At 37.5% G+C, this 21,400-nt stretch overlaps 1 protein-coding gene across 3 annotated transcripts in view; it reads left to right on the plus strand.

The window, feature by feature from the left end:
* LOC149561434 (CRS2-associated factor 2, chloroplastic-like) overlaps positions 1 to 21,400 on the plus strand; it is a 69,495-nt gene that overhangs the window by 26,308 nt on the left and 21,787 nt on the right. For all 3 annotated transcript variants that reach the window (XR_016363819.1, XR_016363818.1, XM_089825148.1), the window contains exon 2: positions 20,838 to 20,965. Coding sequence is in view for 1 of the 3 variants with exons in the window: in XM_089825148.1 (XP_089681274.1) it covers positions 20,838 to 20,965 (128 nt within the window). In the remaining 2 variants the exon portion in view is untranslated. The remainder of the gene's footprint in view (positions 1 to 20,837; positions 20,966 to 21,400) is intronic.

The raw sequence follows: 21,400 nt of genomic DNA on the forward strand, positions 1-21,400 counted from the left end.
GTTTCATTGATGTCCTCTTCTTAGATATCTTCAAAATCAAGTGCTGCTCTGATGTCACTCATCATGGTTGTAATGGAAGTGTCGACGCCTAGGCTGTGATGTGCAACCGCCTTCTGTATCTCCTCTTTGCCAAGGGGGATTGTGCTTCCTTTAGTCTGTCCTTTATCTGTATCATGTTTACTGTACCAACATTGGTATCGATTATTCGCCTCATTTTCGAGAAGAAAGTTGTTTTGGGCATCATATCCTCTTTGTCTTTCTTAGTGTTTGTTCCCTTAGAATTCTTGCTTGCACTACCATCCTCCATCTCGTCCCCCTATTACGAGATGGTAAAGTGGTGGACAATGAATGCAAGAAGAACCAAGGGAGACAATGTCTAGACAAGAACGAAAGAGAGAAATCCGCTTGAGGACCCCTTTCAACTCTAAATGATTTGAAGTTACCTTTACTAATAGCCTGGTCATTTTTTGGATTTTAGGATTAGACTTAGTATTAGGTTTTCTGTATTGACATTGGTATCGGTTATTCGCCTCATTTTTGAGAAGAAAGTTGTTTTGGGCATCATCCTTTTTGTCTTTCTTATTGTTTGTTTCCTTAGGATTCTTGCTTGCACTACCATCCTCCATCTCGTTGCCCTATTACGGGATGGTAAAGTGGTGGACAATGAATGCAAGAAGGACCAAGGGAGACAATATCTAGACAAGAACGAAAGAGAGAAATCAGCTTAAGGACCCCTTTCAACTCTAAATGATTTGAAATTACTTTTACCTATAGCCGGATCTTCTTTTTGGAATTTAGGATCAGACTTAAAGAATTTCAAACCCCTTGCAAATCTTGAGGCCATAGCTGGAAAAAATCAGAATTTAATGCTCTTAGAATTGTCCACCATTTGCCTAAAAAATCATACCTTTGATCACAATAATCTCCTCCAAACAAAATTGCCCAAATTAGGGCAGAAATCACAGCTTCTAAGCAAAAATCAGAATTTTGTCTCCCACAAAATTCACCAAGTAAGAAGAGTGCAGATCTGCCTTCAATCATGGAAAATCGCCAAACATAGAGATCTCGTGAAAAAATTTGCCAACAATAATGCCAATTTGCCCTAGCTGGAAAAATCACCCAAAGAAGAAGAAATCTGCTCCAAGTCAAAAATCGCCTAAGCACCAAAGAGGAGGAGTGAGGAATGAGGAAATGAGAGGAAAGAGTTTCCTCTTATACCCAACTTGCTCATCCTCCCTAGCTGGCCGACTGGGACCCTGGGAGCAAAAATAAATCAATTAGAACACAAGACATGGCCCCCAATTGAATGCTTAGCCCAAAATTAACTTTGCCAAGATGAAATTTACTTTTTTAAATTGCCAATTAGACCAAAATTGCAAAAAGAAAGTAAATAATGCCTTGGAGATGTTAAATGTTCTCATTTAATGAAGATTTAGTAATTAATACGTCATTAAAATTGGATTTTGGCTAGCCAAAAGCCATTTTTTCAATATTAAATTACCAATTTCATTAAAGGCTTAAAAATTTTCAAGGCAATTTTAATCCATTTAAAGCCAAATTTTGCAATTCAAATCAATCCAAATCGAATTTGCTATTCCATTTTAATTTTCTTTTTGACAAAATAAATCATCTCTCTAGAGTCTAAAATCGATTTTGCAATTTGATTTCATCATAACAAAAATTAATTTTCTCATCAAAAAAAATTTCAAGATTTTGCAAAAACCTCAAATCTAACAAAATTTCACTTTTTGAAAATTATCCAAATTTATACAATTACATCCAAATTTTCAAACGAATCGTCTAAGTACAAAATTTACAATTTTATCCTGCCAAGTGTGGCTCTCTGAAATTTGTTCGGCCTAAGGATGAAATTGGTTGTTCTGGAAAATCAAGTTGAAACAGGGTGAAAATAGATCTAACCCTCTCCCCTCTGGCCTAAAGGTGTCAAAGACTTAAAGTTTTCAAAAATCAAATCAAAATTGTTGGACAATCCAAAAATTTGCCAAGGTGATTAAAAAAAGGGGGTCCCCAAAATTTTGGGGGCCATGGTGTGAAAATCGCACAACATCTGGCAACTCCACGAGTGAAATGTTCCTAAATGTTTCAAGAATAAAATAACTTAGTATAAAAATCTCAAGATGGCTTACCCGAAAACCTACTTAAGGACAAGCACTCAACAAGGGAGAGAACTCTCAAGTTGAACTTAAGCATCTTGACCATATGTTACTCACGTGTGTGCAAATGATTTATTCCCCGCTTGACAAGAACTTAATACTCTCTCGGATCCATTAAACTTAGCTTACTATAATATCCAACTTCAAAAGCAACCTAGATAGAGCCCTGCTGCCAGCCAGGCGTCTATTAGCCTCGATGAAGTTATCGCTGTGGACCACAATCATGGCTCTACCTTTAGTGATTATTTTTATAACACCGGTAGAGATGATTGCACACCCTTGAACCAAATTTCATCTTTATTTTCACTTTGATACTGTCTTTTATCTTTTCTCATGATATTCTCTCTCTCTCTTTAAAATCTTTAATTTGGTTTGCAGGCAATGAAGCTTGCGGAGGGTTTGGAAGACCACAGTGGCGTTGAAGCAAGTGTATAATTTTTATTAAGTCCAATTTCACTTCAAAACATCAAGAATTCAGAGCAATTAAGTGTGAGTAGAATCTTGTAACCATGCCAGAGATAACTTAAGAACCTCCATCGAGCCTAACCCAAATTTAGGACAAGTTGTACCATAGACCAACAACTAAACACATCCTTTAACTTCTGAACTTTGTTAAATGTATTCAAGTAATGAACAAGACGGACTCTGTTTTGTCACCAAAAATGTAAAATCTACACACCTCGCCCACGAGTGATAACATGGACCCCCTTTGCACTTGCAAAGGCCCAAAACCAAAATCTACTCTCGACTAAGGGAAGCTAAAAGATCCCAAGTCAAAAGACTTGATGCAAATTGAGCTTGAGCTACCTCACAACACCTAAACTAAACAACTAAAAGAAATCTACTCTAAACAATTGAAAGGGAAACTACTCTAACCTTTGGACCAAATGGTCCAAAACAAACTCTATTCTAAAAAAAAAGACAAAAAACAAACAAACTACTAACCAAAAGCACACCTATTCTAACTATGTACAAAAAGGCTCCAGATGGAGTCCTAGGCTTGGAAATAATGCTTGAGGAATTGCCCATTGACAAGCAATGGGACATCCTCGTCAGTGAGTGTCTTAAGTCTAAATGCATTATCTCCAATGATCTCGGATATCTGGAAAGGACCCTTCCATAGTTTATCGAATTTGTCGTGTTGCCCTTTCCTCTCATGGGCTTTGTCCCAATTTAAGACCAAGTTAGAGATCCTGAAGGCCTTATTTTGTGCTCTTCTATCGAACCAATGCTTAACTCATCTCTTTTCTCATCTAATTGCATCAGTTGAGCCAACCTAACTTGGACTCCGTCTTTGTTTTCATCATAGTATTCTTGTATGAACCTTAAAGTTGGAATTTTCAATTGAATCGGGAATACAAGATCTTGTCCATAAACCAAATGATAGGGTGTGATCCCGATGGACTCTTTAACTCTTGTTCTGTCAGCCCACAAAGCGTATCTCAGTTGTGTGTGCCAATCTCTTGGGTTCCTGTCTAAAAGTTTTCCAATCACGGTCAAAAGGTTCTTATTTGTGGATTCTGCTAGGCCATTTCCCTGGGGATAGTATACTGATGAAAATTTTAAAATAATCCTGTGGTCAAATGCCCAAGTGTGAAATTTCAAAGAAGTGAAAGCAAAACCATTATCACATACAAAAGCAGGACACCCAATCCTGGTAGTTATCTTTTCCTCTAAGAACTTAAGGACAGTCTTAGCAGTGCAATTCTTGAAAGCTTGAGCTTCTGACCACCGAGTATAGTAGTCAGTTGCAGTTAGAATATACTTGTGTTGTGCTGAGGAAGGTGGATTGATAGGACCAATGAAGTCAAGTCCCCACATCGCGAAAGGTCTTACCTCAATAATAGGCCGCAAAGGCATTGTTGGATTCCTTTCTCTCTTCGCCGCAGTTTGGCAAACATGACAAGTCTTTACATGCTCGTGAGTGTCTTTGAATAGAGTTGGCCAGTACTATCAGACTCTCAGTATCCAATGTGCTGTGGCCAAATCTGATCCATGTCCTGTTCCCCATTTATCATGAAAATGTTCCAAAATGTTCTTGGCTTCTTCCTTTCCAACGCATCTCAAATATATCCCCTCATGATTTTGCTTGTAAAACACTGCTCCTTGTAGCATATAGCTTCTGCTCTTGAATCTCAGTGCTCGTTTTTGCATTGGGTTCAAATGTGAAGGGCATCAATGATTTAATAGATAGTTGATTGTTTCTTGATACCATTCATCGGGATGTATATCCTCCAATTCATAAACTTGCTGCACAAGTCTAGGCCCCTCTGATGCCATGGTCCATGCCAATTGTTGTCCTCTAACCAATTTCATTGGTTGAATCTCTATGTCATATTCTTGGATAGCGGTGACCCACTTGCCTCGTTTTTCTCCAAGCTCGTTTTGCATCAAAAGAGTCTTCACTGCTGTGTCAGGCACAATTGCATGTACTTTGCTTCTCAAGATGTAATGCTTGAACTTCTTTACCGCTTTCACCAAGGCATAAGCCTGTTTCTCCACATTTGGGTAGTTCAATTCGGCCTCCTTGAAAGGTGCACTCATGAATGCAATCAGATGTTCTTCCCCTTATTCTTCTGTGTTAGAATGGCCACATACGCGTGATCAGAGGCGAAAGAATATATGTTGAATGGCCTTTCATAATCTGGGCTTACTAGGGCTGGTGCATTGATGATAGCATGTTTTATCTCTTCAAATGCCCTCTTTGCTGTCGGAGTCCAATCCACTTTTGCATCCTTCTTTAGCATGTCATTCATTGGTTTTACAATCTCAACAAATGCAGATATGAACTTTCTCACGAAGTTGATCTTTCCAAAGAACAATTTGAGCTCTTTTTTGTTAGCTTGTATACCAAGTTTGGAAATTGCTTCCACTCTCTCTGGATCTATCATTATACCCTTCTCTGAAATTACATGTCCTAGAAGTTTTCCTTCAGTAACTCCAAACATACATTTCTTTGGATTCAACAAAACTCCGAATCTTCTACACCTCATGAAAACTTTCCTCAAATCCATAATGTGATCTTCTCTGTTCTTTGAAAATACCGTTATGTCATCCATGTAAATGATAATGCATTTGTCCTTTAAGTCCTTGAAGACATAATCCATGGCTCTTTGAAATGTTGCGCTTGCATTGATCAGGCCAAAAGGCATCCTTTTGTATGCAAAAGTTCCCCACTTTGTGCTGAAGGTTGTTTTCAGTCTATCTTCTTCCTTGACAATCACCTGATTGTATCCTGAGTATCCATCCATGAATGAAATCATTTTAGCCCTGTTTACAATTTGCAAAACCTTGTCCAGTGATGGCAATGAGTAATTGTCCTTTTCTGATGCTCTATTCAAATTTTTGAAATCAACACATAACCTTATCTCTCTGTTCTTCTTCTTGACTGGGACAAGATTGGTGACCCATGTTGAATGTCTTACTGGGAAGATGATCCACGCATCTAGCAACTTCTTCACTTCTTGAAATATCAATGGTTCCAACAAAGGGTTGACTGGCCTTTGTCGCTGCCTAAATGGCTTACTCCCTTCCTTCAGTGGAATTGTGTGTGTAATGATGGCAGAATCATATGTTTTTAAATCTTCATATCCCCAAGCAATCACGTCAGGGAATTCCCTCATCAAACTCAATATATCCGCTTTCTCCTTGGGTGTGCAAACTTTCCCAATGTGGATAATTTTGGGACAATCCTCTATTCCCAAGTTAATTTTTTCACACTCATCGCCTCCTGTAGGTTGATATTGCGCTTTGTGGAATTGGTCCAGGTCGAATATTCTTTCTAATTCAATCATTCCCTTTGGAATAGTATTTGTCTTAAGCTCATCACTCCTACGTCAATTTCTGCTTCTTCATCCACCTCACCATCAATGATTTGTGTAGTGAAGACATCCGAATTAGTCAAGAACTTGAGGATGTGTCTATCATCTTCAAACGCCTAGAAATTCTTGACATTGTCTGGTACTAATGGGATTGATGCCAACTCAACTCTAAACTTCTTCAAACCATCCAACTTAATTGGTGCTAGTGAGCTTGCAGTTTGTGCGAGGGCATTTGCCACCTGATTGTTTTCTCTATAGCTAAACTTGATATTAAAGGCATCGAAGCCCTCTGTCAAATCCCAGACTCTGTTTCTATATCTCTTCAATCTTTTGTCATGGTAGGCGAACTTTTGTTTTATCTGCTCAATTCCTAAATAGGAGTCTCCAAGTACAAGAATTATCTTGGCACCTTTCTTGATAGCACACAACAAGCCTAGAATCAAAGCTTCGTGTTCTGCCGTATTGTTGGTGCATGGGAATTGCAATCTGTGTGCCTCCAAATGTGTTGCCCCTATTGGGTTGACTAACTCAAATCCAGCTCTAGCTCCTTGCTTAGTTTTGGAACCATCAAACCTTAGAGTCCATACTCCACTACTTTCTTGATACTTCTTCTTTTGGAAATTCTTGGACTCATCTATTTCATCATCTTCTTTTATTTTTGCATTGGGTGGTGTAATTTGGTCCTTTGTTTCAACCATCATACTACTTTCCGCTTCATCAACTTGTTGAATCTCAACCTTCTATTTGCCACGTTGATCTTCTCGCTTTAGAGCCCCTGGGATTCTCTTTTCCACTTGTTCTGAGGCCACTGTACACAAGGAGCAAGATAACTCCGAGTGGAATGCATTGTGAATTCTGCACCAGTTGGGAAATAATAAGTCTCTTACTGGCATTCGGTTACCCAACTCTATTCCTTGTTGCACAGTTCTAGTCACAAAGTTCTTGAAGTTCTCAAACATGCCTTCACCCTCCTCGGATGAAGCATTTGGATCTGACTTAATCAGGATCTCAGTGGAATCCCTTCCTTCACTTATGATGTTCATAGTCAATACTTCCACCTTCTTTGGTCTATAGGTGCTCATATTTGTTTCTAGAAACAATATTTCGTTTGGTTCCCCATATTCTGTGACTATCAATCTCAGCCTCGGGGTGCTATCGATTCTGATCTAGTTGGCTAGTCCTTTCCACGGAAGCCACATGTGAGAGAAGTCAGTTGCTACATATCCATTCAATCTTCTAGCCCAATCTCTACCTAGGATCAATCCATAGGTATTGGCCACATCTACTACTGAAATATCTACCATGTGTTCCATTCTCGAATCGATTGCCAACTGCATGTGTATGTTGTGTAGTTCACCCACTATTGACACTTCCGTTTTATCCAATTGGGTAACCTTTCTGTTTGATCCCAAAGGCGTGATTCCTGAACTTCTGCAAATGTTCAAAGGCATGACGTTACTTGATCCTCCTTAATCTATCAGGCAATTGTGAAGCAGTTTCCTAAATATCCTTATTGATAGCAAGAATGGGGCTGGCTCATCTTTTCCTTGATAATACACCATGGGTGTCTTATGTACTTGCTTTGGCTTCACTCCGAAATCTATTGGTTGAGTTGCCTCTTCTTTCTTCACCTTTTCTTTATCGTTTATTGGGTCTTGACTCCTTTGAGTTTGTTGTTCCACCGGCGTTGAACCTTGAGCCACATAAACTGGTTGAGGCCCTGGCTGTCTGTTGAATTCACTGATATCGCCATATGCAATCTCTTGTGTAGAACTTCCTATTTCTCCGTATGAAATGTCTTAGATGAGTTTGTCATGTTCGCTCCCAGAATGTCTTGGATTACATGTACCGAGTTAGGGGAAGACCTCCCTTGAGTATGTGTCATTGCACCTTGAGTGTGAGATCCTTGTGATTTATTATCTTTCAAACTATCAAGGAACGTATCTCTAATCTCTGCTACCTTCAATAATTCAAACAAAGGGAGATTGATTTTGACATTCTTCATCTCCTCTGTCATACTTTGTCCTAATCTCTTCAACTCTTCATTGTTCACAACATTGTTTCCTCTATTTGCTTCTTGTGTTGACTGGACATTCTGCGGTCTTTGAGTACCTTGATTGTTCTGTTGTGTGTTTTGTTGAAAGTTCTGTTGCCCATTTTCATTGTCGTGGTTACCTTGTCTGTATTCAGGTGCATCCCTTGAAGCATTTGGTACATTACTCGCATTGGGGTGTGGAGGCGTATTGAAATTATTTGGGGGTATGGAGGATGTGAAGGGTTCATCATTTCTCTTGTTATTCCTTTGATAGAACCTTGCATTGCTAGCCAGTTGTTGAAATGTTTGGTTCCCACCTATCCCTTGAACTAGAACAGTGTCTCCTAAAGGTGGGAAAGGAAACCGACCCATTGTTATACCCCTTCTGATCCATTACTTCATCAATTGGTCCATTTGCTGACTCGAGAGGAAATCTCCCCTGGTGTTCTTCATATGCTTCAAATTCTGGAGGAAATGAAAACTCCTCAAAAGTCAGACACTGATCATATCCCGGGGATGGGACAATCTCATACCCCGAAACCTTAACATCTTCCTGATTATTTGACTCATCTATTATGTTTCGAAACAAGTTAGATGCCCTCTTGAATTTTGCACATCCTAACTCTGAATGTTGATCAGTCTCATGGAATCTGCAGTATTTAGACATGGCAGACTCAGCTAAGAATATCTTGTCTACTGGTCTATTATCCGTTGGAACTTGATTATCAAGTGGCGACACCACATTTCCATTGTTTGGGCCTGTATTCCAAGTCCTCTTTTGGTTAGACTGATTGTTGTATCCTTGGTCTTGTAGTTGTTACCTTGATAATTATTGTTTTGATAGTTCCTTTGATAACCGCCACCCTGATTATTTCTTTGCTAGTCTTTGTCTTGATAGTTTCTCTAGTATCCACCTTCTTGATGACTTCTTTGATACCCTCCTTGATAACTTCCACCTTGATTCTGGTAATTATTTCCTTGATTATTTCTTTGGGAATTTTGGAGTTGATTGTTCTGGTTTCTCAAATAGGTGACTTCCGTAGACAGCTTCTTGACTTGGTCAATCAATTCCTTCATCTCATCCTTTTCTTCTTGCGTTCTTGTGGATGAAGCTGCACTTTGCAAATAAACTGGCATTGATGGCGATGCTTGAGACAACGGAGGTCTCAGATGTACCACCAATTGATTTGTAGGTGTCTGGTATGCAAGTTGTGGAACTGGATTGTTCAGATATCTAGCGCCTGGGGGTTCCATTCCTGGTTGGCCTAGTTGCTTCCCTATCTCAATTGCTTTAGTGTAGGCCTTAGTTAACGTTGTGGGAGCAAGATTCGCCATCCTTGTGAACATAGCAGTCTGGTTGTAAGGCACTGTAGTATGCTTCCAATGCACCTACTTCCGTCATTGTGTAAGGGGCTTGCAATCTCATGTAAGCGTTATGGAAACGATCATTGAAGGAACTTATTGACTCTCTGTCATGTCTCCTTATGTCCACAAACATTCTATGTAACTCTAGTGGTGTGGTGGGCATGCCAAATTTTGCAACAAAGGCTTCTCTGAGTTGAACCCATCCCGTTATAGATGATGCTGGCAAATTGACAAACTAGTAATAAGGTTCTTCCCCTAGTGAATAAGGGAAAAGCCTACATGCGACATCCTCCTCTTGAATTCTTTTGTTGCATAATGCCTCTTCAAACACTTTGATATGCTCCTCTGTTGTACGATTAGGGTCATTGACAAAAAACTTGGAGCAGAATATTGCCGGATTCTTCGGTAGATCATGGTATTGTTGGAATGAAATGGGTGAGGCATTGTTTCAAATCCATGGTGGTTGAGACATCGTTGGTTGATTGACTTGAGCTTGAACTGGTTGATTGACTTGAGCCTGAATTGGTGGGTTAACTTGAGCCTGAACTGGTTGGCTACTCGAGGGGCTAGCTAAATCTGAGGCATCAACTACCCAACGATTCCTTGATTTCTTATGAAATTCTAACACAAGTCCTCTTCTTGGTGTGGTGTATTTCTCAGTATCCTTTGCCTCTTATCAGTTTTCAGTTTCTCAAACCTTTCGGGGGAAAAAAACCCGATCTTTTTATCTAGCTTTGGAAATAATCCCAACTCAATTGATTCTCTAATTCGAGTTTTCTTCAACAATAGCTTGAGCTTGTCTTTGTGCTTTCCTTTCTCTCTCAAGCTTCCTTTCCAATTTTCTTTGACGTTCCAACCTTTTTTGAATTCTCCTTTCAATAGCCCTTGCTTTCCTTTCTTCTTGATTTAACACATCAACGGTGTCTAGGTACTCTCTAGTGTTCTCACTTTCCTCCCAAGTAGTTGAGCACAAAATTGCTACGATATGATCTTGAAGTGTTCTCCAAGTTGCTCTAGGCTGATTTGATCTAGGAAGTACCATTCTTCTTCATAGTTGAATGCCATCAAATCCTCAACATAAATTTCCAGGCCCTCCTAGTGCTAGATAATGTTGGTGCGAGTTTTTGTACCACTACATAACATATTAGCAATTGAATATCTGATACGGAGTATCAAACACACAATTCCTCTCTTGAAAAGTTAATGCTCATGGGATATGAGAATAACTCCAATGTTCCTTACACTTGTGGATACTCGCTCAGTTTATCGATGTGATTTGTTGGTAATTACGTAGGCGGACTTACATTATTCATTCGAAGATGACTTGGACGTTGGTGGAATGATGGTGGTGGTGATTTGGTGTGAATGCTAGATGATGTTGATGGAGACAGTGATGGTGGAGGATGTAGCGCCAAATTATGTTGATTGCCGGAGGAGGCAATAATGCTTCTAATGACTTCTACCTTCCTAACTTCCTTAGAGTGAAATTTGACTACTCAATTACTCACTATTCTATTCCTACTCCTATGAATGGAAAGATTAACAAATGGACGGGGATCAAATCTAATGAAAGCTTACCAACGGCTCCACCTCCATAGATGCAATGATTCAAAGGAAAAGAGAACTAGTTTACCACACAAGGCTCCTTAACCAATGGCTAAGATGCTAGTGGTCTAGTTGTAGATCCCTATCAAACATTCACTAACATCACCATACAATTAGCCATCTACTTCTACTCTAACAACATGAAATGAAATCCTACTTTAATTTGAGAGATGAGAAGAACCATGCAATACACCAAAATGATCATGTATATCCACCATGCAAGTCACAACAATGAATAGAGAACAATTTTGATAGTATTTTGGCAACAATTCTCCAACATAACTCCCTGACAAATGAGAGCAAAATGGCCTTATATAGAGGCCAAAATTACAACCGACGGTAGAGATCAAAAAGGCAAAACTGACGATCTAGATTGAATCTTAGAAACCCTAATTAGGATTACCACCCCATCGCCAATGAGGAGACGCCACCTTGTCAATGGACCAATGAAAAAAGTGAAAAGTAGCAACCAATGAGAAGGCACCAAAATGGTGGCCAATCAGAATTAGACACTTGTCATACTTTAGAAGAAAGAGAAATTGCCACTTGGGCTTACATCAAATGATCTTCTAATATAAATCTCCCTTTTTCTTTCTTTCTTTTAGTGAAGGCAATGAACCTAGCTAGCGCCTCATTGACTTCCTCCATGGGAGGACAAGGTGTATACTTCATCTTGAGTTCAGCTGATTTCACCATGCTGCTTGCTGCTTGTAGTGTCTTCTCATGTTCCTTCTCGTATTCTTTTCCAAATCATTAAAAGCATTGAGGGAGGAAAAGGTGTTCAAATGTTTCTTCTAGATAGCAACCTTTCCTAACTCATCCAATCTTGATCCAAGCTTTGTTTCATTGATGTCCTCTTCTTAGATATCTTCAAAATCAAGTGCTGCTCCGATGTTGCTCATCATAGTTGTAATGGAAGTGTTCTGTATCTCCTCTTTGCCAAGGGGGATTTTCCTTCCTTTAGTCTGTCCTTTACTTGTATCATATTTACTTTACCGACATTGGTATCGGTTATTCGCCTTATTTTCAAGAAGAAAGTTGTTTTGGGCATCATATCCTCTTTGTCTTTCTTAGTGTTTGTTCCCTTAGGATTCTTGCTTGCACTACCATCCTCAATCTTGTCGCCCTATTACGGGATGATAAAGTGGTGGACAATGAATGCAAGAAGAACCAAGAGAGACAATATCTAGACAAGAATGAAAGAGAGAAATCCACTTAAGGACCCCTTTCAACACTAAATGATTTGAAGTTACCTTTACTAATAGCCGAGTCATATTTTGGATTTTAGGATTAGACTTCGTATCAAGTTTACTGTATCGACACTGGTATCGGTTATTTGCCTCATTTTCGAAAAGAAAGTTGTTTTGGGCATCATATCCTCTTTGTCTTTCTTAGTGTTTGTTCTCTTAGGATTCTTGCTTGCACTACCATCCTCCATCACGTCGCCCTATTACGGGATGGTAAAATGGTGGATAATGAATGCAAGAAGAACCAAGGGAGACAATATCTAGACAAGAATGAAAGAGAGAAATCAGCTTAAGGACCCCTTTCAACTCTAAATGATTTGAAATTACTTTTACCAATAGCCGGATCTTCTTTTTGGAATTTAGGATCAGACTTCGAGAATTTCAAACCCTTTGCAAATCTTGAGGCCCTAGCTAGAAAAAATCAGAATTTAGTGCTCTCGGAATTGTCCACCATTTGCCTAAAAAATCATACCTTTGATCACAATAATCTCCTCCAAACAAAATCGCCCAAATTAGGGCAGAAATCGCAGCTTCTAAGCAAAAATCAGAATTTTGTCTCCCACAAATTTTGGCTCTCACAAAATTCACCAAGCAAGAAGAGTGCAGATCTGCCTTCAATCATGGAAAATCACCAAACATAGAGATCTCTACCATGAAGAAATTTGCCAACAATAATGCCAATCTGCCCTAGCTGGAAAAATCACCCAAAGAAGAAGAAATCTACTCCAAGTCAAAAATCGCCTAAGCACCAAAGAGGAGTGAGGAATGAGGAAATGAGAGGAAAGAGTTTCCTCTTATACCCAACTTGCTCATCCTCCCTAGCTGGCCGACTGGGACCCTGTGAGCAAAAATAAAACAATTAGAACACAAGACATGGCCCCCAATTAAATGCTTAGCCCAAAATTAACTTTGCCAAAATGAAATTTCCTTTTTTAAATTGCCAATTAGACCAAAATTGAAAAAAGAAAGTAAATAATGCCTTGGAGATGTTAAATGTTTCCATTTAATGAAGATTTAGTAATTAATACGTCATTAAAATCAAAATTTTGCTAGTCAAAAGCCATTTTTTCAATATTAAATTACCAATTTCATTAAAGGCTTAAAAATTTTCAAGGCAATTTTAATCCATTTAAAGCCAATTTTTGCAATTCAAATCAATCCAAATCGATTTTGCTATGCCATTTTAATTTTCTTTTGGACAAATTAAATCATCTCTCTAGAGTCTAAAATCGATTTTGCAATTTGATTTCATCATAACAAAAATTAATTTTCTCACCGAAAAAAATTCAAGATTTTCCAAAAAACTCAAATCTAACAAAATTTCACTTTTTGAAAATTATCCAAATTTTCAAACGAATCGTCTAAGTACAAAATTTTCAATTTTATCCTGCCAAGTGTGGTTCTCTGAAATTTGTTCGGCCTAAGGATGAAATTGGTTGTTTTGGAAAATCAAGTTGAAACCGGGTGAGAATAGATCTAACCCTCTCCCCTCTGGCCCGAAGGTGTCAAAGACTTAAAGTTTTCAAAAATCAAATCAAAATTGTTGGACAATCCAAAAATTTGCTAAAGCAATTAAAAAAGGGGGGGTCCCCAAAATTTTGGGGCGATGGTGTGAAAACCTCACAACACTTCCCAAGACTCAAAATCACACACATCATCCATAATCATGCTCTCGTTATCTCCCCCAAATAACATCAAAATACATTTGTGACAAGGGCTCGTACACCTTGCCTTTTTCCCTATTCTCCATGAGAAGAGACTCTACACTTCAATGGAGTCACAACTAACCCCTTCATCCACACATGGCCACTTCTTCCCTATCTAAGGGTGAGTAATGCCATCACTCTTATTAACAATCCCTCAAGCAAATGTAAGGAAAAACAAGAAACAAGATTGAAATCACCATCTTCCCAACTCTCACAAACACAACACAACAATACATGTAATGCAAGAACAAGGAACTTAAAACACAAACTACTCTATTGCAAGAATGAAACAAACATCTATGGCTAAGGAAATCACCAACCTTTCTCAACGTGTTATGGAATAGAAAGTTGAGAAGAGCCCTATCCCTTTGTTGCTCCAATTCCAAACCCTAGTATCTCTAAAGATAGAGAGTGAGTGAACACCCACTAACTTCTCCAAGGGCCTCTAAAAGGGCCTCCAAATCCCACCCACAAGCAATAACTTCTGAATTGAGCCTAAGTCCTTTGGCCATCATACATGTGCCCTACCATTAATGCAAGTTTGGGCAAGAGTGTGGATATGGGTAATGTCATAAGACCACTCCATTTTCGCAACTATTGGAAAATGAAAAGTTTAGAGGGTCCCTAAAGCTACCTGGCCTTCTAGTGGTGCTAAAAAGGTCCCCAACTCATACCCTTACCACTTAGGCACTTAGATTCCACTAAATTTGGCTCCTATGACCACTTTTTGGCATCTAAAAGTGACTCAAAAAAATTGAATTCAAATTCCTAACCAAGTTATCTCTAACCAAGGGGGATTAATTTAGGCTCCTAATTAGGTTCAATTTAAGGTTAAGGGTCACATTGCCAAACCCTAATTGACATGTAATTTTACACATATACATGACAGTGTCAGGTGACACTATAAAATCACATTACATAAACAATTGACATGTCGCTAAATGCAAAATGAATTAACCTAATACACACATTCCAATTACGATTACAGATTAAATTACATGACAACAAGGTTTGAATCTCTTCATTAGATTCAACCTTGGTTTTACAGTTTGCACATAGGGTTGGTTATTAGTTCTCTGATAAATTTCATTGTTAAATTTCCTGCAAACTCAATCCGAATATCAGTAGTTTGAGAGAATCACACGCGCACGCGCACACACACACATATAAGCTTGCATAACCAGATTTAACCAAAACATTCTAGATCTCATTTTGGTAACCTTTTTCTATTTTTGCACATTGATTAAAATATGTTTGATTTTCATAATTAAAATACCATAACATATTCATCAGTTCAAATTATATTATCGAAATCAAACATCACAATGCATGCATCTACATAAAACATTTTTTCCATTTTTACACATTGATTAAATATATTTGATTTTCATAATTGAAATACCATAACATATTCACAGTTCAAATTAAATTATTGAAACCAAACATCACAATGCATGCATCTATATAAAACATCATAAATCATCATTAGTAAAGCATACTAGAGTAATCATTACATGGCATAAATAATACTGATCAATGTTTAATCCGTCCAATAATGTCTCAAAATATCGAATCATAATGTATCGGATAAGCTATAATGGGTTAGGGTGAGGCCTCACAACTAGCCTCTTGCTACTTGTAAGTCTTCCATGTGTGGTTAGCTAGTGATTCAAAGTACTTAACTTCTGTTGATATTCAATTTTTAGTTCGCATCCATTGATGGGATTGAAGATGAGATATTGATTTGAAAACCATTTGAGTATACCCTTGGAATATTGCACTAGTGGCTGGAGTCATTCACAAGATTGCATCTAGTAGAGTCCAAGCTCATCCACACTTCCTTGTATTCGTAGATAGAAGTAGAAGTAGAAGAAGTTAAGTTTGAGTTCAAGTTGAGGTTCAAAGTTGAAAAATATAACAAACTATATTTTCATTGCAATTGTGAAGCCATGTAGAAGTAAGTTGATATCAATTGAATGAATAAGTGTAAATCTCCTTAGTGATTACCAGCAAGTTACATTATTTCATAGGGTGTGTATCCCAAATTGAGGACAACCTTGAAGTCATTTTATGATCTTACTTTGCAAGCTTGACGGAAGAATTGACCTTATTCAAGAGGATTGAGTATTTAGTGTTTCACCTCAAGACATTGAGTGTTTGATTTTGTATGTTGTAGTGGAACAAATCTCATATCAATAGAGTCTTTGGGACAAGCATGTCCAAGGTGTCTCAAGTCATGGCTCCTCTAGAACATTTAATTCCCTTAAGCAATTCCATGAATTTCCTTCTCATTTCCCGATTTCCTTCTCATTCATGTCTCAGATCTGATCAAATATCTCATAGTTTCAAGTGCAAATCTGGTCTCAAATTTGAACCTCATCTTAGATTATTGATTTCACTTTTGAATGTGATATTTGAGCATGCAATCCTTCCTGATTTAAGTTCTGATTTTATGTTTTTATGGAGGAGGTTGATCTTTTCACCATCTTGAATCCAACTTTCATACTCGGGGTGCCTATACTCCTGACAGAATTTGATATTTAGTTTTTGGAGTCCATTTTTGAGGGCAGAAAATGAGGGATTGGTAGAATTTGCATTCCAGATTCTGACCTAGAGCCAGAACTGGAGTTCCAACACCTGGTTGGATTCCAACCACGTGATGGAAATTTGGAATTCCTCCAATATTGCATGTTGACACGGGATTGCTAATTCAACCTTTCCTACTTGCATTTCATGATTTCATCATTGTTTTTCACAATCTTTTGTGCATTCTTGATCTCAGATAAATCCCATTTGATTTGATTTCGTTGAACTTGCAAAGGATCCGCTCTTGTAATATGATTGTCATCCTTGGAACTTTGATTGAGTCACCATCAACTTAATTCAATTTGGGTTTTCCTCATCAGTTTGAGTTCATAGTGTACCTTATACTTTCTTAAAAACCCTTGTCTTGGGCAGAAATGAGGAGGGTGTCGGAATCTTCCATGTTAGGAAGGGTGGAAATCAAGGGTCTGTCGGAACAAGAGTTCCAAGGGGTGGTCGGTATCTACACCGTTTGGAGTTCCTTCCAAGGGTCAAAAGATTTGCCTAAGTGTTCCCCCTTTCCTTTGTAATTTTGATTTCTCTCTCTTTACTTTGGCAGAAAACTTCTCTAATCTTCTTTTCATCTGATTTTCAGTGGCATTCATCTCAGATATGCATGTCTAAGTTCCCATTTTCCATCTTTCTATACTTAGACTTTGTCCATTTGCAATTGGATCCTCATTCCACCTTCTTGATTGTTGAGTTCCATTCTTTTCCAATTTGTTTACTTCAGTTCATAATCCTCAAATCAAGTTTTACTTCAGGTATTTGTCTCAGATCAGATTGCAAGGCTTCAAAATTCCATATCTCTTGTTTTGATTTTGTCTTGTCATTGCATCTTGATTTTCATCTCATATTTTCTTCACTCTACTCTTCAATCCTCTTTAAACTCTATTTCCTTCTCTCTCAATGATGAGAACTTCTACATAAAATCAAGTTGGCCGTTCTCAAATCAGGCTCTAGACTCCCTAGACTAAAATTCAAGTAAACTTTGGCACTTGACTAAGTGTTGGATGCTTTCTTGACTTCATCCTTCTTCATGGCTTGACTCTCATGTCGACATGACTTGCACCTAAAGTTGCTCAAACTCATCTCATTGTCTCAGAAACTACAAAACTGCCACTAAATTGTAACCCATTTTTAGCAGGTTCCTGCAGTTGGTTTGGTCAGTTCATCATCGCGACACTTGTGAGCTAATTGTGGGAATTGAGAGTCTCAGTTGCGGAGTTATTAGGCTTTCTAGTGGCCTATGGTGAGTATTGGCTCCGCTATGAGGGACATTCTATTTATAGTAAGTCAATAGTTGGCTTAGATGAGCTCAATTGAGTTAGAGGAGTTGAGTGATGCTCTCAGTTTTTATTTCTGGCTTCTAGCTTGTGCCCCAAGAATCTTGGAGGGAGCATCTATTTTTAGTAAGTCACCCTGTCAAGATCATTCATCATTTTTCTTCCTTAGGATCACTCCTATGTTGTCAGATTTCGATTCAAATGCTTCTAGAGTCATTTTTGCAAGGCGGCTGAATTATTATTATTATTCAACTAAATATGTTGAGGTTGCTATTTTTGTTGGTATTGTCGAGGTTGTTATTTTTGTTGGTATTGAATGTCGGCCAACATAGTGTCATAGCTTGTTGGAACTGTGTTGAAAAGTTCTAAATCTTGGGCACAAGAAGCAAAGGCCTCACATGTCAAAAAATATTTTGATATGGTTGAAAAGGTCGTTTTTGGGAGCCTAAAGGAAATTAATAAATTATATTATGTGCCTAAGTATAAAGCAAAAAGGCTTTTAAGTGAAAGGTGTGTAGTTGAAGCTAATTCACACAATAAAGATTATAAACATGGCTCCCATTATGAGAATTGATCATTGGAGTATTATTTGCTTTTGTTGATTTGGTGAGAGTATCTGAGATTGTTGAATTTTGTGCCCTTGTTGAAGTATAAGGGTTTAAAGTTGAGAAGTGCATTGCAATTCACAGCTGAGGTATTGTGAATTAGTTTCTGAGAATTGTTTTGAATCACTGCTGACGTATGCTGATTTGGTTATTTCAGTTGAATCTCCTACTGTATTTATCTGTGGCTGGGAGATATTGCTAATGCTAAACGGAATAGCGTGTGTTGCAATCAATTAATTGCACCTGCGATCTGGTCTGAGGAGATATTGTTCGTTGTTGGAGGGCTACGAAATTCAATTGATAGCAGTGTTAGACTCTATTCCATACATGTGATCAACTTTACATGGTCTGCAATCATTGTTTGTTACTGCAGTTAAGCATTGGCAGGCAGCATTTGGGTTTAATAACACCTTCGTTTGCAAAAGCCAGACCTGCGACTGATTACTTTTGGCCTGCATTGCAATTTAGTGCCCTGTGTTTGAGGATTCAGGGTCACATTGAGCTGGTAGGAGCCTGCAATCACATTCACAGGGGTAGCGTTCATACTTTTGGAGCCTTAATTCCAATTTCTGAGGCTTGTGTCCAAGCTGGGAAGTCTGCTATTAACTGTGAGGTCTGCATTTAATAACAAGGAGGCTGCCAGTGATCTGTATGGGCTGCAATCAGTTGTGCAATTGAAGGAAAAACTCCCTATTGTGCAAAATTCAGGTTCCTTATTTAATAAAAGTAATATCCAGTTCTTCCTTTGCAAAAAGTGATTGCATAGTTGGCTTTGATTTCCATTATTAATGTTTAGCATCATTTTTTATTTGAATGCATTTAACCTGCAAAAATCATCTATATCTGAAAAACACAAAAAAAAAAGACAAATACATAGAAAACATCATATACAGTTATAAGCCAGGTTGAGTGCCGAGTGTTTGACGAAATATCAAACCATGGATTGGTGAAGAAAATTGATGATTAATTTTGCTATGGCTGAACCAGTGTTTGTACATAAACTAAAGCTAACTAAAACATCTATCTATACTGCCAAGCAAAAATAGGGGTCCCCATTTGCAATGGAGCAATGGTGTGAAAAGGTCACAATAGGGTTCAGCAAATAAAACACAAATTACTGGTGGTGTTGCACTACTGTCAATGCATTGAGGTGAAATCATACCATTGTATTTCATTAAGGACTGAAGAATACTCGTCAAGTCCCAAAGTAGGCAGTAGCTGCAAATCTGCTACTTTTACTTGTTTAGGCAGTGTTCTACTAGACTCATAAAATATAAAATTACATTTAAGAAAAAGTAATTATATAAGTGACATTTTTTTTACTTACCAATCATGATCATTCCCATTTAAAACATGTTTTTTTGGTGGAGGAACTTTATTTTATGTTCTTTCAAATTACTATTAGTGAATTTAGCCCAAGGAGTTTTACTAAGTCCAAGGCTTACTTAAAAAAGAGTTTGCCAGGTACTCAGCAATTGCAAGTCTCATTGCCATAGATGAAAAACTAGGATTCAGCAATAACTCAGCTAAACTAAAGTTTTTTAAAACTTCAAGACTCAGTAGAAATTGGAATTTTTTAATCATTTAAAAACAAAAAATTATGTGAAATTATCTTTTGAAAACATGTATATTACCGAACTTAGGAGATATATATATATATATATATATATATATATATATATATATATATATATATATTCAATAGAAATTAAAATTACACTTTAGATTATAGATTTCTTCTAAGATTGAAGCTTATAAAAGCATGCTGCTGCTGTGTAGATGTCCTCAAACTGGGTGGTATAGCTGAAAATGCTGCTCAAGAAGAGCCAAATAAGCTGACGAGCTAATTTTTTGGTCCCCACTGCTTGCAAACTGAAATGTTCTTGCTCCAAAACTGCAACTCAAAAAAAGACTTCAAAAAAATCCAGAATGACTTTTTCTTGGTGCAAACTTACATTATGAAACCAAAGTTGTGATATTGCTATCAGCATTCAACTGTGTAGTTTTTGAGTCAAACTCATTGACACATGTTTCATGAGTAGTGGTTCACGAGAACCCATCTCTTGTGAGAATGAATGGAACTCTTAGCACTACTCACTGCATCTAGGTAAGTTTTTTGATAAACATTGCTTGTTTTTGGCAAATAATCGATAAGTGTTAGACAAAAAACTCATTGATTACTTGGCTGTGAATTACTTATGAGCCACTTTGACCTGCAAATGCTCACGGGTTATGCAAGTACTTGGTGGATTTTTCAACTCTAAGAGGAAAACATCTTAATTGATACCAATGCATTGATCATCCATTGCTATTCCTTATTTGATTTTCTTGAAATTTCTAAATTTTCAGGGTAACGCTTGGAAAGGTGACTAGAATTTTTAACTAAACTTGAAATTCATTCTTTTCTTAGGAAGGGATGGCTTCACTCATAATATGTTGGAATTAATTCATGAACATTGGAGACGTCGAAGTGTTTGCAAGATAAAGTGCAAAGGTGTACCCACTGTAGATATGAATAATGTTTGTTATCATATTGAGGTGAGAACTCCAAATTGAAGCTAATATATGAATATTTCAAATTTTTATGACAATTAAAATTATTTTTCTATAATAAGAAGTTGCAAAATTTCTTTTGGTGCTAAATTATGTTGTACCTCTTTGTTAGTTGCAATAATTTCACACTTCATTAGTCGTTTTATGTTTTTTAAATATTCAAAAATTCTTTGTATTCTATTATTGAAATTAATATTTCAATTTTAAACTTATGCACTGGCAAGATCATGATTAAACTACTATATTTTTTTTCAGAAAAAGGCCTTAAGCCTGTATCTATTAATATATATTAAAAATTACAGTGTCATAGAAAGAAATGGCTCTTATTTAGCCCAGATTTAGTGCTATATATTTATACAAGCTGCACTTATATTTGCAATTTTTGGATGCATTTGAGTAGGCTGTTTCTTATAGATTTTC

Source organism: Cupressus sempervirens, chromosome 4 (genome assembly GCF_028749045.1).
Source record: "Cupressus sempervirens isolate cs-2001-9-10 chromosome 4, ASM2874904v1, whole genome shotgun sequence".
NCBI classification, from domain to species: Eukaryota; Viridiplantae; Streptophyta; class Pinopsida; order Cupressales; family Cupressaceae; genus Cupressus; species Cupressus sempervirens.